Source organism: Rhipicephalus sanguineus, unplaced genomic scaffold, assembly GCF_013339695.2.
Source record: "Rhipicephalus sanguineus isolate Rsan-2018 unplaced genomic scaffold, BIME_Rsan_1.4 Seq417, whole genome shotgun sequence".
Taxonomy (NCBI): Eukaryota; Metazoa; Arthropoda; class Arachnida; order Ixodida; family Ixodidae; genus Rhipicephalus; species Rhipicephalus sanguineus.
Window position 1 is genome coordinate 145,598 of NW_023615205.1, and position 18,678 is coordinate 164,275.

An 18,678-nucleotide genomic window follows, 5' to 3' on the forward strand; every position below is an offset into this window, starting at 1 on the left:
GAACCATTTCACCGCCCCAAGACCCGCGAGCCGACCATCGACTGAAGGTGTAAGCGTTACCCTTTGTTTTTCTACTAAAACGAACTATCCCTGTACACCACTTTTACGCAATTATTGCTAGAGGCAGCAATAAAGTGTTGTTTGTTGTTCTAGCCTGTTGCCTTATTCACCCGAACCCGTCGTAGCTGCGATGACTCGCGCTACGGGAAGGGGACGTTGACCACATGCACGGTACGACTATTTGCGCTGGAACCGGAGCTAGGCTTCTGCGCCAGCCGTGCATAGAGCGGACCCCTTCAACACAGGACACCAGCGGGGTCAGGCTTGGCACTGTCCTCGCTCAATGAAGCCGGCTATTCAGAATACGTCGTAGCCTACGCTAGTCACATGCTGACGAAAGCCAAAACTAATTTAACAGGTGACTGAAAAGGCGTGTTTGGCTTTGGTGTGGGTGCTTGGAAAGTTCCGGCCATACTTATAACGGCCGCCCATTCGATCTAGTAAACAATCACCACGCGCTTTGCTGGGTCGCCACGTTGAAAGACCCTTTCTGGCCGCCTAGCGCGATGGGCCACTCCGCATCCAGGAGTATGACATTCACGTCGTATACGCAGCGGACGCAAGCACTCAGACGCTGACGCCCTCTTCCCGGTCACCTTTACCTCCAATCCAGCGTGCGGAACCACTTGCGTCCACCCCTTGTCATCTCTCGATCTCAACTCCATTGCCACCGAACAACGTCGTGACCCGTGGATCGCATCTCTTCTTGATTATCTATCTGGCACATCCACCCTTCCTGTATCTCGATCCCTCTGACGTCAAGCTTTCCATTTCACCGTCCGCGATCAACTGCTTCATTGCCGCAACTACGCTGCCGATCGCCACCGGTGACTACTGGTCATTCCAAGCAGCTTGCGATCGCAAGCATGCGCCTCTCTTCACGACGATCTGCAATGTGGCCACGCCGGGGTGTTCAAGACATATGAACGGCTTCGCCATCGCTATTACTGGCACGGCATGTACAATTTCGTGCGGAAATTCGTTGCAGTGCGTCCCGACTGCCAACGACCCAAATCAACACCTTTATGTGCGACTGGCGCATTGCATTGCAGCCGCTTCCATGGCCCTGCCAAGCCATTTGATCGCATCGGCGTTGACCTCTACGGTCCCCTTCCAATGGACCCCAGGTGGCAATCGGTGGATTATAGTGGCTGTCGACCCACCTGACACGCTGCGCCAAAACTGCCGCTTTGGTGAGCGCTACCGCTCGTGATGTCGCCTCTTTCGGCGCTTCATCCTTCGACATGGTGCCCCTCGAGAGCTCATTAGTGACAGAGGCCGCGCTTTCCTCTCCAAGGTCGTCGAAGCTCTGCTCTCGGAATGCTACATCATTCGTCGGACAACCACAGCATACCAACCACGAATACGGTTTAACCGTACGCTGGGTGATATGCTCTCAATGTACGTCGCATCTGACCATAGCAACTGGGACCGTGTTCTCCCCCTACGTAACATTCGCATACAATACTGCAATACAAACTACTGAATTTTCGCCTTTCTTTCTCTTTTACGGACGCGAGCCTTCACATACTATCAACACTCTACTCCCCTACCGCCCTGATGCTTCCGAGTGTCCACTTGTCTCCGAAGCTGCTCGACAAGCCGAAGAGTGCCACCAGCTTGCCCACACGTTTACCTCGCAAGAGCAGCACCGACAGAAAGAAAACCGCAGCACCTCACTTCCAGACCCTAGCGATGCCCCAGGGTCTCTCGTATGGCTATCTGTCCCATACCAAACTCCGGGACTCTCCTCGAAGCTCGTTCCAAGGTACGAGGGGCCTTACACCATCTTGGAGAAAACCTCTCCAGCCAATTTCTTATCGAGCCAGTTTCTCGAAGCGGATGACATGCGCCGGCACGGACGTGACATCGTCCATGTTTCCCGCCTCAAGTTGTACCTTCAGCCTCTGCCTGAAACTTCTTAGGTCGCGAGGATGACTCTTTTTTCAGCGGGGGCTATTGTGAATAAGACGCGCCTCCATCCAGCAGCATCACCAATGCTCGGCTCGCTCGTCTCGGTTTCGAATCGCTGCTGTGCCTCTGGACGGTTCTCGCTGCCTTGTCACTGACAACCATTGGGTCCTTAAGCAAGCAATAAACCTCTTCACAATAGCGTCATGTTACATTGAGGTAATATGACTTTTGGTTCACCGAATGCACACACACATTCACTTGAGTATCATGCGACTTTTGACCGACGTTTATTACTTAGTTTCTTTTTGCATCATTTGTGGTGATGACGACGCCAGTCTCGCGAAGTATCGTCAAGTCTCGCCAAATCTCGAAAACTTTTTAATTCATGAGACATGTAAGGCTTCACTTAACAAATATCTGTTACATCAATACACTTCTACATTCTGCATGAATACGCAAGTCTTGTGGCTTTTACACTGCTCTCATGCAAAATAAAATGATTCTCATCATCCTGAAACTTCCTTCAAAAAGCATCCGTGGAGAAAGACCGTGCCTTATTTAATCCAAAATATGCTCTGCAACCCTCTGTTGTCACCGAGTGAAAACAAGGCTACCGAGTATCCCACCCCCTTCTCCCCTGCACAATAGACAATACATGGCAGCTAACACCATGATCATAGGTAGCGTCTATGCAGTTTTGAAGGCACTCACACAGACCACACACACAGTGTCGAAACAAAATTAATGAGCACTGCACCACATCTGGTGATGACGATACCGTGATCGCTAGCAATGTGATCAGAGCATACATGCAGTTCTGAAAGTGTTGTAGTATAACTCGTTCTAACTGAAAGTGTGCGCTGGCTTACACACATCGAATCACGAGGAAAACTGCTGTTTGCTGCAACTACTGCGGAAGCAACCTAGCTCACTGATGCAGTCACTAATAAACAGTTCTGAAGGCATGCAGTGAAAACAAACCTACTGGTGTGTCGTAGCCATCACAAAAAGACGCAGTTGCTATCAATGTAGTCATCGAAAGTACGGCAGCCACTGAAGCGCCTTCGTTGACGATGCTTTTCTGAAGGCTCAACTAATGTGGTGTCGCATGCAGTGATAAACGCGGGTGGCATGAAGTGTACTGGCTTTCCTGTCATTACCACAGCTTGTGCGGATGACGATGGCAATGTGAGCTGCACTGCCTCGTTTCAGTTGGACATTAATGTTGGTTTCACTCTTTTGCAAGGCACATTTCCAGCGCTTTGCGCCCAGCGTGCTTTGAGGATCACAAGAATTAACTGGGTTTCAGCTAAACATAACCGGATAAGTGATATTTTTATGCTATTAAACAATGCATGTGCTTGTCGGGAGTCCCAGGACTAAAGAACAAGACCGAATTAACAATTTTTTCAGTAGAAACATGGCAGCCTAGACGCATTTCTGGTCTTCGGCCCTCCCAGTACGTGCAAGCATGGCCTTCAAAATTGGAGCACGATACTTGGAGATGCTGTCGCTGGCACTGCGATTCAGACACCCCTAGCACCATTTGATCTTATATGCCTCTGTGCTTTATGTTCCGCGAACTGTCCACATTAACTGAACTACGACCAAATAAGAACAAATTAACGAGTTTCATTCCATAGGCTTATGCACATGTTTTACAGGACCAGACTGAATTAACCTAATTTACAAATTCCAAGCATGTGAGGGCACATCTATGTGCCCTCACTGTTTCTTACCCGACAGATTTATCTGGTTTGTGAAGCCACTTGTTGCTTACAAGTGACACCAACCTTTCACATAAGAAATCTGCTAAGAAAACTAAATGCATTAGAAGTTACAACTTGTACTTAGTTTCTTTGTAGAAATTTATGCTACCCACATTACGGTTATATGAGGCAGCCTGGTAAGATTTGTGTGATATTGAATATAAAATCTAGCTTTTTTTAAATTTTAACTTTTTAAGACTTAAGTTAACAAGGTTTTATTTTACTTTGATACACTAGGCATAGGGATAGGAGTGGTGACACCCATAATGGGACAGCATTGGACTAACCTGAAAGTTTCAACATCCTTGACAGACATGCATGCAACTTCAGGATCTTCGATGTAGAACTTCTTTACAATTGGTGGAAGAGCTGCAGAGAAATGACAACAAAATTTATTGAAGCATTTCTGAATGCTGAGTTCTTGCAATTTCAAAAACTATGCAGCTGTGTTTGCAGAGTGCAAGCAAAATTTCTGTCATACAAGCTTAACTGAAGTACTGGCACAAATATGTTACAGTACTACCATATGATAAAAAAAGGAAAGCAAGAAACGCCGAATAAAATGAAGAGGTTAAAAAAACAGTAAGGAGTCTTGGCTTCCGTATGAAAGCCGAAAGGTCTTACTTTTTCTTTTCAACCTTTTCATTTTGATAGGCGTTTGTGTTTTCCTTTTCTTATCATGCCTCTTTCCAGCCAGACGATTCAGTGTCGAACTATCGATTTCATCAGTGCTCCTATATTTTCATGACACAAAGAACTCATGTAGCCTTTCTTTTTAATTACCTGCACCCCGTCATTTTGAAGACAAGGATCTTTTGGCAACCTAATGTGGGTCAATACATGTACATCAATTTGATGAAACAGTGCGTTACTAAATGAAGGATGACAAAGGAGTGCACGGGACACGTGCTGAACTCGGAACTGAAGTTTATTTGAAAAACACTTATAATATATACAGTTGAAACTCAATTTAACAAAGTGATGAGTGCGCTCAAATTATTACATTAAATCGAGAAGTTCGTAAAATCGAAGAAGGGATATTTAAGCCCTTCGAAATCTCAAATTGTAATGTAGTGTCACCCGAAAGCTACTGTTACGTTCGCATGTTTTCAGTCATATGTGGCGCGGTTGTAGTTTTTCTGTTGGCAGCCTTTATCATGTTTATTACGTCATGAAAGTGAAAGTGAAGTGGCCACAGCAAGCGGCTGTACGCTTTTAGTTGCATCGGACAAAGTGTTGGCGTCTCCAGCTTCTGCGATAGAACACTGGTGACGAGGGTGGGACCGGCGCCGCCCAGGTCATGAAATGGTACACCGTATTTTTTTTTCACATTGTCACAAATTCACCATGCGGCCAACTGAAAGAAAGGACATGCTCCCCACCGGTGGGTCTGATGGGCGCCACCACGGAAGGCTACATCAAGCCATTTAATTTATCTCGGCCGGAGGACTGCAATGCCTATGTTCAACGATTCAAATTCTTCTTGAATGCCCACAACATAATAAACGCCGACAAGCAGAGGTCCACCTTCCTGAGCCGATGCGGTCCCGCGATGTTCCAGTTAGCCAAAGCCCTTGTGGCACTGGCATAGTTGAAGGACACCGCACTCTCAACAACACTGTCTGCCCTGCAGAGCATCTTGCCCTGAAACCACCCGAACTAGAAAGGCGCTACGATTTTCATCGCTACAACCAGGTGTCAGCGGAGTCCGCTGCCGGGTACCTTGCAGCCTTGCAAAGCACAGCACAGCATAGCAACTTCACGGCCCTCGACACTGCACTGCAGGACCGTTTAGTGTTCGGCCTTCACAACGAAAATCTAAAGAGACGACCGTTAGTGAAAAAGGAGGTTACTCTCCCAGCGCCATGGACGAGGCCATTGCAGCAAAAGTTGTGGATCGGGAGGCTGACCCTCTGCCTCACACTGGCATTGCCGCAACGCGAATGGAGCCAGTGCACCAAGGAACGACAGGGGACAATGCCAAAGGGCAGGACGCCACAGAGGAGAACATTGCGCGGTTATGAGATAAGACAGATTGCAAGGTGAATCCTGCGCTAGCAGCGGCAGGCCACACCAGCGCCGTCTCTGTCATCTCAGGTATGCAGAGTGCTGAAATTGCAGGAAAACAAGGCACATTGCCAAGTTATGTCGTTCTCGGGGGTGGTCCTATCAACGGGGAAACAGGGAAAACGAAGAAAGTCACTTTAAGGGCGCCTCTCACGAAAACATCTTGTACTGTGATGATGGTGCGCCAACGTCCATTCATGTGCTGCCGGAACCCGCCAAGAAGGTGGATGTCAATGTCAATTCAAGGGCACAGCCTGCCGAATGGAAGTGGACTCGGGCTCGATGTTCTCGCTCATTTCCAATGTGACAGTGAGAAAATTCTTCCGAACAGACGACTCCCGAAGCTGCAACCGCTGGATATTGTAATGAGGGACTACCAACACATTGCCGTGCACGAGATAATCGCAGTCAGAGTGACATTCAACCATTTCAACAGGCTACTATAACTGGTGATCATCAAAGGCAAGCGCTCGAGCCTGCTTGGTCTGGATTGGTTCCAAGCATTAGGCATCAGTATCACCGGGGTGCAACACGTTAGCTAGTCACATACTCTGTGCAAAGACATATTCAGAGAATTAGCTTTCGTTTTTGATGGGGCACTGGGTTGTTACCATGGGCCACCAGTGAAGTTCGCTCTCGACCCAGATGTTGCACCAGCCCACCTAAATGCTCGGAGAGTACCATTTGCAGTCCGCCCCAAAATTGATGCTGAATTGGATAAGCTCATGCAACAAGGAATTCTTGAGCCCATCGACCACGGCCAGAGGGAAACACCTATGGTAACTCTTTTGAAGGCCAACGAAGATATATGCTTTTTGCGCTGACCTCAAGTGCACAATTAATAAGGCCCTCCAACATTGCCCCTAACTTGTGCCGGTGATCAGCCATCTTATTGCATCCCTATCAGGTGCAAAAGCGTTCTCCAAACTAGACTTGGCCCAGGTATATCAGTGACTGCCGGTGACTGAGGAAGCTGCAGATGCAAACTACTAAAGTGATGCACCAGGGGGCATTTTACGTCAGAATACGACAGTTCGGGGTGAGTGTCGCACCCGGCATTTTTCAAAATCTGATGGAAACCTTGATGCGTGGCATACCAGGCATCGTTCCGTATTTTGATGACATAACTGCTGGTGTTTCACATGAAGAGCTGGCTCACAGCCTCCACAAGGTCTTCAGTCAATTTCAAGAAGTCACGCAGAGTCAACAAGGACAAGAGTAAGCTTGGTGCAAATTGTATGGAATTTCTCGGATCCCTTATCGAAGCCGAACGGATCCATTCGACATCTACCAAGACGCGGACAATCATAAACACGCCTCGCCCCACGAACAAAGCCGAACTGCAGAATTTTCCGGGGCTCGCCAACTTATACCATGCATTCCTACCCCACTAGGCAAGAATCACCGAGCCATTACATCGCCTGCTGGACAAGCATGCAACCTGGGTCTGGGGTCGAGAGCAACAGAATGCCTTTGTCAGTGTGAAACATCTCCTCGCATCAAACCCAAGTCCTAACAGATTTTGAACAAAAGAAACCAGTGATCCTTGTGTGCGATGCATCTCCATACGGTAATGGAGCTGTGCTCAGCCACCCATTGCCAGACAGCACAAAGCTCCAATCGCCTTTTACTCACAAACCTTGTCCGCCGCTGAGAGGAACTACGCCCAGGTCGATAAGGAGGCACTTGCTATTGTGGCAGATGTGAAGAAGTTCAACGATTACGTGTACAGCCACCCGTTTCAGATTCACATGGATCATAAGCCACTGCACGGGTTGTTCGTTCCCGACCACCAGACGCCACGGGTGCCGTGTTGGTCCATTTTCAACAACAAAACTTCATAAAAGCTCAGGGTAAGGCAAAATTAGAAAAAAAAAATTACTTTTCTTTTCTTTGCAATATGGGAAGAGTGACCCTTTTGCGCATATTCTCCACATTCTTGCTTTTCTTAAAAAGTACTTTTTGTGGCTGAAAACCAGCTTTTCCGAAAGCAAGTAGTAGCGAACACGCACCCTAGGACATGCCTTTCATATGCACTCCGTGCTTACGGTTCATTTTCCAAAAAAAAACTTCATGTTCAAAAGCCAAGATGCTTGTCTGGAGTCAGCTGTGCATAGGAAATTGTCGGGTAAGTTCTAAAGCAATCCGAAGACGCTGTGTGCCTTTTTGTAGCATTAGCTACACTTACCGAGCCGGAGCCGATTTCGCGTGGATCGTCATGAGCCGTGCTGCGCATGCGCAAGGATCAGTGATGTCCCACCACTGGGTCACCGGAGCTGGCATCTCACGCGCTCTCCGACACCGCCGCGCACGGCTCACCGCTGCTGGTCTGCGACGCATTTGAGAGGAGTGACGTCGTAGACACAGTGGCGCCAGCATGCGCGCAGCTATTCGCCTTCGCTGTGCAGTCGCCGTCTGACACTGTGCTGGGGCCACTTGATAGCGCCTCTGACTGGCGTTTGCAGGTGGGTAACGCCGTCGAGAAGGAGAGCGCAAATGCTGCTCGACGGCGCAGAATAGCCGAGAAGCTTATCACATCAGATCCCGAAGTAGTTGCCTGGCAATTAGCGGTTCAGCGTACGAAGAATGAACAGAAGAAGGCTACCGTATTTACTCGCATAATGATCGCACTTTTTTTTTTTTAATTTGACGCAAATTTCGGGGTGCGATCATTACGCGGGGTAAATTTTCCGCGAAATATTTTGAGCACCGAAAACGCAAACAAGTCGCGTATCGGAATTCTTACGATAGCTATCTTGAACATAACCAAAAATAAAAGTAGAGTAAGGCTTACCTTTGTAATAAACGCACACATTACGCAGGAACTACATGCATTGCATATTGCCCTATTTTTTTCATTCACTGACCCCCTAACTTTCATTCAGAGTTTGAAGCGTCACTGGCGTCAGTGTCGTCGCCGCTCGATTCCCTGTCGGAACCGGCAGTGTCATCACAGTCCCACAGAAGGTTACCTTCCGTTCCGTCGAGCGAGTTAGATATGCCTGTCTTCTTGAAGCTGTTGGCGACAGTTTTGCTCTTGCCAGTTTTGGTTTCGCGGAAAGCCCGGCGCGTGCTGTTGGTAGCTATGAGCTTCTCACGCTGATTTTTCCAATACCTAATTCTGATTTTGTCGACGCCGAAATGCCTGCCGGCAGCGCGGTTGCCGTGCTCGAGCGCGTAACCGCCTTCAGCTTAAACGCGGCAGTAAAACTCGCGTATCGCCCCATCGTGAACCGGCACTCAAACAAGCCCACGAGGCGCATCTCGACAACGTTTCCTCTTGCTGTCATGAAACGTTTAAGAAAAGCCGCAGCGCCTCACATCGCTGCTTCGCAAGGAGAAGGGCTACCTCACACGACGACGATGTTGACATTGCAGCAAGCTACCACAAATGCAGCAAGCTACCACCGAAACATCAAAACGAACCGTCGATCAAAATTAACGACAAAATACGGCCGCTGCCTCGCTCTCCACGTGAGATGGGGCTGTAAAGAAGGTAGTCCATAACTTGCTTTCCTTGAAGTACGCGCCGATTGGAAGCATCAAGAGCAAATTGCAACCGAAGCAAAAGCGAGGATCAGGGATGCTGCCATGTTGCCGGAAATCGTCACTCACTTCCGGGCGACAAGCGATTTTTTCTGGTTTCCCAAAAACCTGCGACGCGACAAGCGACGGCGATGGATGGCCCTCCGCGACAGCAAATCCTGTCGCTCGTCTCCGTCGCTCGAAAATCGCGTGCATTCTAGCCACTGTACATGCGGTTGGGCCGGTTGGGCCTTAACACTGCGGGATATCAAAACCACGTGATCAAAACAAACATGGCGGCTGGCGGAGCTAAGTGAACGCGTTTTTTCTCGTAAGTCATGGAGGTCGTGAGTGGGTCATGCGCGTCAGAACAGTTTCTTCCGTCAAAATAATGAATTATTTCGTTTAAATTGGTAAATTTGCGGCAACAGCATAGCCATGTTTAAAGGACAGAAACAGAGATGGGCGCGTTCAGCTGCCACAGACGTAGAAACACAGGGCGGGCATGTGGTGAAAACTACGGCATTTGTCTTTACTGCTATCCTAAGACTGCACGCTTCCGCCAACGGTGGGCAAAAATTAGGAATCTGTTTGGTGCGTGCAGTTCACTTGGTGAGTCTTGAAGAGTTATTTACGTAACGTTCGACAGATGGTAAACATGATGATCATCAGCTAGACTTGGCACACGACATATCGCTGCGGCCTCTTCGGGGTGCGATCATTACGCGGGGGAAAAAAATCGCACTTGCTCTTCAGAGCGCATCTGTTCGAATACTTTCAGCTCCTAGCTTCATTACACCTTGTGTCTGTCGTGCCTGTCGATAAATTGAAATGCTGAGGGTAAAGAAGTTCTTCAGCTAGGGTAAATAGCATGGCAACCATTACAGTTCTCTTGTAAATGCGAAAAATGCTGGCGATGTACAGAGGTGCTGAACACAAAACCAGCAAGCTCTTCATCGTTGAACCTCTCAGCCTTTTCAGCAAGCTTCGAGGCGAATAGCATGCAAGGTGACAACGGGTATGCTCTAATGGGCATGAATATTACTCGCGATGCAAGTAGACCGAATTGCACGTGCAAACTGTGTGGTACAAGTGTTGAGCTAATGGGAATTGCGTCGCAGCGTCTTTGCTTTGTTTAAGCTTCAGAGTGTTCAGGATTGCGACATTAGATGTTGTTATTTTGTTTAATGATGGCAGTATCACACGAGCCAAAATTCTGAAATAATTATGATTGAAACCTAGCCAAAATATAGTCAATTTGCTGGAAAAAGTTGACCACTATCGACGTTATATTGCGGATAGAGCTGCACGACAGCTCAGAAAAGAAGCAAGGCAAGCAAGACAAGAGGCTCTAAAGCGAAAAATTTACTTTGGCAATGATTACCAAGCTTGTAGCTACTAAATAAAATAGTTGAATAGTGTTTGTGGCAATGTATGTTCGCTTTTCAGCTGTTCTAACTTTAAACTCGGTTATCGGGAAACCATGTTTTGTATCGCTTAGGTACCATTATTTCCTATGTATTCTAAGATAACCAATTGATTATTTTTTTTCTGTATTCTGCATAAATGCATACAACTACTGAAGAAGAATTGAAATTATGCACTTTAGAGTTTTTGTCACAAATTTTTAAAGATGCAAATTAACTCAAAATTTAGGTCCTAGTAGTAAAACATTCACCGAAAATCCAATATTAGTCAGAGTTAAATAAATCTGCTTCAGTTAAAAGAGCGGAAAATTTGAAAGAAAATGATATATGCATTATGTGGATATATATATATCCCTTCTAGTCACTGAGAAAATGGTACCTCAATATGGCCAAAATGCATGGGACGTATATCGCTTACCCTGTGCCCTTAAGCTAGCCGTCATTTCTGCAGCCTACCAGAAAACTATCATCATCATGAGTGGGTATGTGCCACAGAAATTGTGCAAATCCCACTACAGTGGAACCCCGCTGTTACGTTCCTCACTGCTGCGTTTTCCCGGCTGTTACGTCGTTTTCCGCCGGTCCCGGCATAGCCCCCACAGGATACAATGTATTGGGAACCCTGCTGTTACGTCGTAACTGTCGGACCGTTCCCGTATGATACGTCGCGAAGTGCGCTCGGAGCAGACCGAGTGACTACCAAAGAGAGCCGCCATGGTGCATTTTCACGCAGCTTGGCCTCGTTTGACCGTAATATTAGCCGCATGAGAGGCGCAAGCAACAGAATCTTTCAATTGATGCAAACAAAAGCATGGCCTTCGAGATTCAAATGGCAAAGATGGCGTCTATGACGTAACTGCTCGCGAAAGCAAGGCCTTCGAGATTGGCATTTACTATTGACAAAAGCATAGCCTTTGAGATTTGTATTGCACAAACATGGCGTGCATGACGTAATTGCGAAAGCAAGGCCTTCGAGATTGGCATTCACTTCTGCTATCGCATTGGCGTAGACTCATCATCATCGTTATTTGTCGGAGAACGGGAGGAGTTCGAGCTGGTTGGAGCTCGCATGGTCGTGCGTGCGGTTCGCGGTCGGACTCGCCGCGTCGGTCGTGATTGCGTGTGCTTAGTTCTTTCATGCCTACAGCTGTTGGTGTTAAAAAAATTACATACGTTGATTACATTTCTGTGGATGAGGCCGTCCTAAGCTCCACGTTTCTATCCATTGACTAGATCGCGGCTGAGCGCGCCAATTTTCGTACTGCTCGTAAGAATTGAAATAAAATTCTGTACCACTAAATATTTTGCCGTTTTTCCTGTTTTTCGGCTCTTACGTTTCCCGTCTCTTAAGTTTATTTCCTACGGTCCCTTCAAAAACTTATCAGCGGGGTTCTACTGTACTCACCTCTAGTCCATTAAAAATGAAGAAGGCAACAATTAGCCCAAGAAATGGCTACCATCGCAGTCATGTGCCAATGAAATTGGGCAAATCCCACTACTCACCACCGGTTCACTAGGAGAGAGAGAAAGCTATAGAAAGATAGACAGGGAGAAAAATTGAGAGAAATAATGGGAATGTAGACGCAAGAAGATAGAAAGACAAAGAAAGCTATACAAAGAGAAACACAGAAAGAGAGAGAGAGAAGCAGAGAGAAAGAGATAGAAAAAAAAAGATCAAGAGATAAATAAAGAGAAAGAAATAGAAAAAAGCAGAGATAAAGAAAGAGAAGAAAGAGAAATAAAATAAAACGAGTGAGAAAGAGAAAAAATAGAAACAGATACAAAATAGAGATACCAGAAACAAGGAGAAAGAAAGAAAAAAATCCACGCATCTCCACTAAGTGAATCATGACGAGTGGGCAAAGCTCTGGGTATCGTACGGTGAGTAACCGTATGTTACACGAGCATTGCCCCATATAATGTAAATTGAGTGACATAAAGAGTCGACGGCAAAGCTACCATATATTGCCGATTATAAGTCGACTCCGTTTATAAGTCGACCCCCCCAACTTGCAACCCCTTCTAGGGGAAAAAAAAGTTGACTCCGAACACAGCCTGATGCTGCGGCCATAGCTCACCAATAAGTTTTTCAGAAGAGGGAGTGATGCAAAGAAAAATTTATTTGCCCGTGAAACATTGCTAATGACTCGTCGTCGCTTGAGAGAAGGACGCAGTCACGGTCATTGCCATCATGTGAGCCACTGCTGCTGCTCACCGTCAGAACGGGTGCTGGTGGTCATGAAACCAATCTTGAACCGCCTCCTCAACGGCAGGGTATCGTCCAGACTTCAGTCTGCAAAAGGAACGGCGTGTAGCAGCACACGCGAAGATCTTGGACCTTTGTTTTCTCCATTCCCTCACGCACTTTTCCGACACATCAAACTTCCGCCCTGCTTCAACGTTGCTTTCAGACTCTGCATAGAGGATAGCTTGCCTCTTGAAAGCAGCACTGTACTGTTGCTGGCGCAGCGGTGGCACCTTGGCATCTGTTTGGCAGCGTCGCAAATCGCACACACCGCTGCTCGCAAGCGAAGCGAAATGCAGAAATGGCGAACAGACGCGAGTTCAAAAAGACGCGAAGACACTTGTAGGTGCATGTGACTGGTCATGTGGTTTAGTTCCCCGCGAAGTGTTGCCGGCCCACACGGCGCTGCCAGCTTTTCTGTGGAACGGCGATGGTTTGTCAACGAATCGTTTCTATTGTATGAAAACAAAACTGTAGGGCGCATCGCAAGGTAAATTCCTCTTTATTTACAGAGCATCGTTCGCCCTCTATCAAAGGTTTGAAATGCTGCTTTCAAGACAGTGTTTCCCAAGCAGTTCGCATTAATGCCGCGTGGCGGTGATTTTTATACGCGCTCCGTAGTTTCACCTCGCGTGGTTTCGCTATAGTTTCGCGATCGTCGTGGCAGATCGCAAAAATGTCCGGCTCCGGAAGCGGCGCGCGCGCATTGTGAGATAGCTGTTGCCGCGACTCTGCTGCCTCTGCAGCTGATGTTATCGATGCGTCGAATAGCAGGAAATCCGAGGACGACGACCTTTCGTCGGACCCACAGATAAGTAGACTTTACGATTTCACGTATAAGTCAACTCCGATTATAGGTCGACCACCGAACTTTGGAAGGTCATTTTATGAAAAAAAAAACAACTTATAATCGGCAATAAACGGTAGGTCCTAAGGTCCATTATGTGTACGTTGAAGTCACCGACTAGTATAAAGGGTTTGTGCTTGTAGGTGTTTTATATTGTTTCGTCGCAATTATGATTGACATTAGTCTATTGCTAAACATGATGTTTCGATTTTACACAGTGCTGTGCCGTGACCACGGACAACAACGCACAACGGACAAGCCTCGACCCTAAGGTGCTTCGCCCCTGAAATAATGATAAACAAAGAACACCATCCAGCCGCATTCTTCCCTCAGGCTTGGCACAACTAGTGTGAAGCTGCCATACTAGAGAACAGGGCATGCAACAGCGGCTGCGAGAAGAGCCCGAAGCGATGGAAGCACTACGCTAACGATGACTTGCTCGTATATCTAAGAACTGTGAACGCTCGGTGCTGGAGTTTGGACATCCGTGTCGTGACTAACCTAGCTAAAGCCTAGCAACAACCTAGAAGTAACCAGATTAGACTTCAGAAGCGTCGAGTTTCGCTGTTTCAAGCCTTGTGCGACTTAGTACAAGCTTCACCAATATTTTTTTAAATGGCTACCAGTGTGCTCTACTCCACCAATGGGGACGGCAGTTGGTCTCAATGCCCATGGCATAGCCAAGGGGTGGCACACCAGGCCCGTGCCCCTCCTACCCCCCCCCCCCCCCCCCCGCCACCCCACCGAAATTTTTTTTAGCCATGGCATACAGAGCACAAAATGGCACTCAATCACATCTGCCTGCCCGGCCCCCACTTCAGATCACGAAGATGCCCCCCACCCCCACCCCAAAAATTTCTGCCTATGCCCCTGGTCAACGTGGATGGCCTAGCACCCTGCCTCTGCCGCAACCGCACCAGGATGATCCTAAGCCTGAAGAGGTCGTTATGTTGTTGAACATGATTCTGGAGTCCCCGCTCCATGCTGCGGACATAGCGACCTGTGCTGCGAAAGATCGCATCCTTTCTCATGTGCTGAACTGGGCATGGAAGGGCTGGCCAAGGGACCATGTGAGTGCTGAATTCGCGCATTCACTTCACGGCAACATGAGCTGTCAATTCACAAGGGTTGATTGTTGTGGGGTGACAGGGTGGTGGCGCCCTAAATGTTTGTTTCCATGTACTCGAAACTCTGCACGCAGGACACCCGGGAATCATCAGGGTGAAGGCATTAGCTCAGAGCTACATGTGATGGCCTGGAATGAATTCCGCCATAGAAGAATGCAGTGATGCTACTGAGGACTTCTGATTTGGAGCAATTTTTGCAGCAGCAAAATTTTCATTTTGGAGCACTTTGGAGCAGCAAATCCCTCTTGGAGCACTTTGGAGCAGGTAATTTCACATCTGGGAGCACTCTGGAGCAGCTATTTCACATTCTGGAGTACACTGGAGAAGCAAGTTGCATTTACATTCAAGCACCGGAATAATTATTATGGGGCTCTTATGAAGACCAAGAAGTATTTCAATTCATTCCAAACCTTGTGGGAATCGAGCGCGCCCTTCCCTTTGGCGCCTCGTTCCCCAGCTAGCACGCGCGTTGGCCCCGCGCGGCTCGAGCGCCGGGAACCGCCGTTAATCGGCGGTATGGCGACCGCGGCGGCAGCGCCAGGCCTCTTTGTCTGGTGCAAGCCATGCATCAGCTTCCCGGCGTGCGGGTACGCGTCCGGGCATGCCTCGCGTCCTCACATGCTCACGCCACCAAGCTAGCTTACGTCACTGCGCAAAGCCTGTTCTCATTGGCCGCCAGTGACAACCCCCTTCCCCCTTGAGCTCGCTTCTGTCGGGCGCAGGCTTGCCCACGTGAGATGCTCCCAGGCTAGCATGAGAGGTTGACGCGCTGCTCTAGCAGGTGGCTTCTCGTTCGTGTGCTCGACTGCTGCCCTTTGTGTGATAGTCGTAGCACCGCTGGCAAGCGTACTCGATCGGTCTTGCGGAGTTCCCTTTACGACCTGCAAGCCCGTGACTGTCGTACTGTGCTGCATCTTGGGTTAATAAACCCGTGTTGTTTGTTGACATCCTGCCTCGAGTGCCTTTTCTGCGCCGTGCCGGAGTCGACAAACCCGGCCGTAGCGTCTTTGTTCGCTGCGGCAGTGGGAGAACGTCGCGTCCCTTCACGGTCGCCTCGTAGGGTAAGCTTTGTGCTAAACCTATCTCCACAACCTCAAGGGGAAAATCATCTCAGGAGCACTCCATATTTCACTCGATAATACAAAAATGCGGGCGTCATTCAGTTGAGTGTTTGGAATAATCTCTTCGGCGATTATTTTCGACACTATCAAATAAACAGAATACTGGATGAATAAAATTAAAACTCTAAATACATCTATGTGGTTATCAGCAGCCGTGGTAGACATATGCCTCGATGTACAACAGCGCCTCAATGCTCAATAGTTACAATGTCCCTAATGCATTTCCTTAAGACAAATACAAGGCGAAAGCCATGTTCTTTTTCTTCTCAATCGACTGTATTGCTGGGTGCAACATGACTTCACTTAGCTAGCCTCAAAAAGCCAACTTCCTCCGACACTCCCTTATCTCTTTCTGAGGCCTCTGTGTGCTGTAGCAAGAGCGTTCTCACAATGCTTCCAGACTATCATTTGCGCATGCACCGGGTTGCCTGGAAGATAGAGATCGACTTCAACGTCAAGCTTCCGCGAAAGTGTCCGAAAATGCGTTTAATGGGGGAGTACATGATTTAACAAACTTCGTTCTCTTTTTACAGGGAAGCTGTACGTAGCTAGGACATTCCGACTGTACGCCGAAAAACCCCTAGTGCCCTCTAGGGAGCAGTGCAAAAGTAAAAAAAAAAACTCACAGGGTCTCTTATGCATTCGACTAAAATGACTAGAAGATGAAAGCCAGCTTCTTTTTCTTCTCACTCGATGTATTGATCCTCCCCCGACTCCCTCTCAAAGCTTTCTGCACCTAACGTGGTTTTGCACCGCCACCAGGATCGGAGGCATTACAAGCTTTCTTCACCGCACCTGGTTTTGCACTGCCTACATGATCGGTGCACCGATCATTAAGGCAGCGCAAAGCAATGATGTCATGTGATGACATCATGTGAATTCACGGTGTATAATGTCACAAGTTTTAGCGATCGATGATCTCATGATGACGTCATCACGTCATGATTTTTCGCATCACTCCTGTTGACGCCGCCGACGGTCAATTTTCGCCTTCGATGAGGCATCCAAGGCTTTCGCATTAATATTGTGTACTGAACGTTCACAGCCTGGCCGTTAACAACCGGCCTTGCATATTAAACTGGCCTCCACCATTTCGCCACTGTGCCATGCGCTAAACATCTTTGCTGGGTCATCCACCCTCACAGAGTGGAATGGCTCAATTTTTTTCTTTTATTGCGATAGCAATTATACCGACAATCTCAACGGGTTTACGCCGTCGCCGTCATGTTCCAAATTGATAACATCACTCCACGCATCATATGTTCGACCCGCGAGTAAAAGATCGCGAGCTATGGCGATGAACGCGGCTGAGCGGAGATGAAATGAGCCGGCCGTCCTCCGTTGCACGGAGGGCGCATATGCGATAACAATCACCACCACGTGCGAGGTCTGCCGTCAATTGCTCATCAAACAGAGAGGAAACGCCCCGCCCGTCTTTCGTAAGGAGCATAAAGGGACGCCGGGGGAGGAGAAAGGGGGGAGGGGGGCGTGTCGCTCGAAGGTCACTGGCACGCACGCTATCTCGTGCATCAGGAGTACTGCTCATAAACTTGCTGTGCTCTCAACGCTTACTTCACGTTTAAAAACTGACAGCACGAAAACCGCTTGGGTCCCCTGGAGCGGCCATATTCAATTAAACCAGTGTTTTGTTGAGTTTTACGCGAGATCGGATCCAAAAGAGTCAGCTGCCAGCATTACTTCGTATAACAATACAATTGTTGGTATCGCATTCATTGCTTTGCCCTTAAACGAAACTGCGATTTTTTTTAACCGTCAGCTTTGACCCCGGAAAGCGAGGGGAGGACGCGTAACATTACATGGCGTAGCCGCATCACATTGGGCATTCAGACGTCAGGGCCGTCAGCGATGGGCCCACTACAGACAGCTGAGAGTATTAAAACCGAATTACGGCTGCTCCGACCAGGAGACATGGTATTAATGAAATTATTTTTTTAATCAAGCAAAAATTCGAATTGGGACATACCCCAAGTCCTTTTGGAATACCCCATCACTCACGAGCTCGAAAGGGCAGGGCCTTTTAAGGGGTATTTAACGCAAGAGTGATAACGCACACAGATGTGCTGGTGGAAGGAATACGAAAAAAATTACACCATCTCCCGCTAAAGGGAGAGAGGAGAATAACGTTTATTTTACACCCCTCGAGAATGACGGGAGAGGAGCTTTGGCTTCTGCCACGTTCATCCCCTAGCCGTCGGCCGGAATCCCTTGGGACTCGGCGGCGATCAGGGCAGAGCATTCGCTAAAGGGAACCTAAGTGCATGCGAAGCAGCGGGGAGATGTTAGCTTGAACGGGAGATGGCGCAATTTTTTTATTTCTTGCGTTCTCGAGCCTGTGCCTTCCTCTGGCGTAGAATCAGCACATTCTTCCAGACTCCATCCATGGCTCCCGCTGCATGGATCTGCCGGCGTCGGAGGTATTCGACTCCGGCAAAGTCGCAAGATCATGTGCGTCTGCCTCTGCAGTCCCATGCCATTGGTGTCGTCGTGGGATTCTTCAGCGAGGGAAGGAGAGCACGAGCGCCCCGCGTCTGGAGCCACAGAAGCAGAGGCAGCCG

General features: G+C 48.2%; 1 protein-coding gene across 1 annotated transcript in view; it reads right to left on the reverse strand.

The window, feature by feature from the left end:
* Window positions 1-18,678, reverse strand: part of LOC119377238 (probable ATP-dependent RNA helicase DDX43) — a 183,832-nt gene that overhangs the window by 144,728 nt on the left and 20,426 nt on the right. Inside the window, exon 4 of the mRNA XM_049411562.1 lies at window positions 4,031-4,112. Coding sequence (XP_049267519.1) covers window positions 4,031-4,112 — 82 coding nt within the window. The remainder of the gene's footprint in view (window positions 1-4,030; window positions 4,113-18,678) is intronic.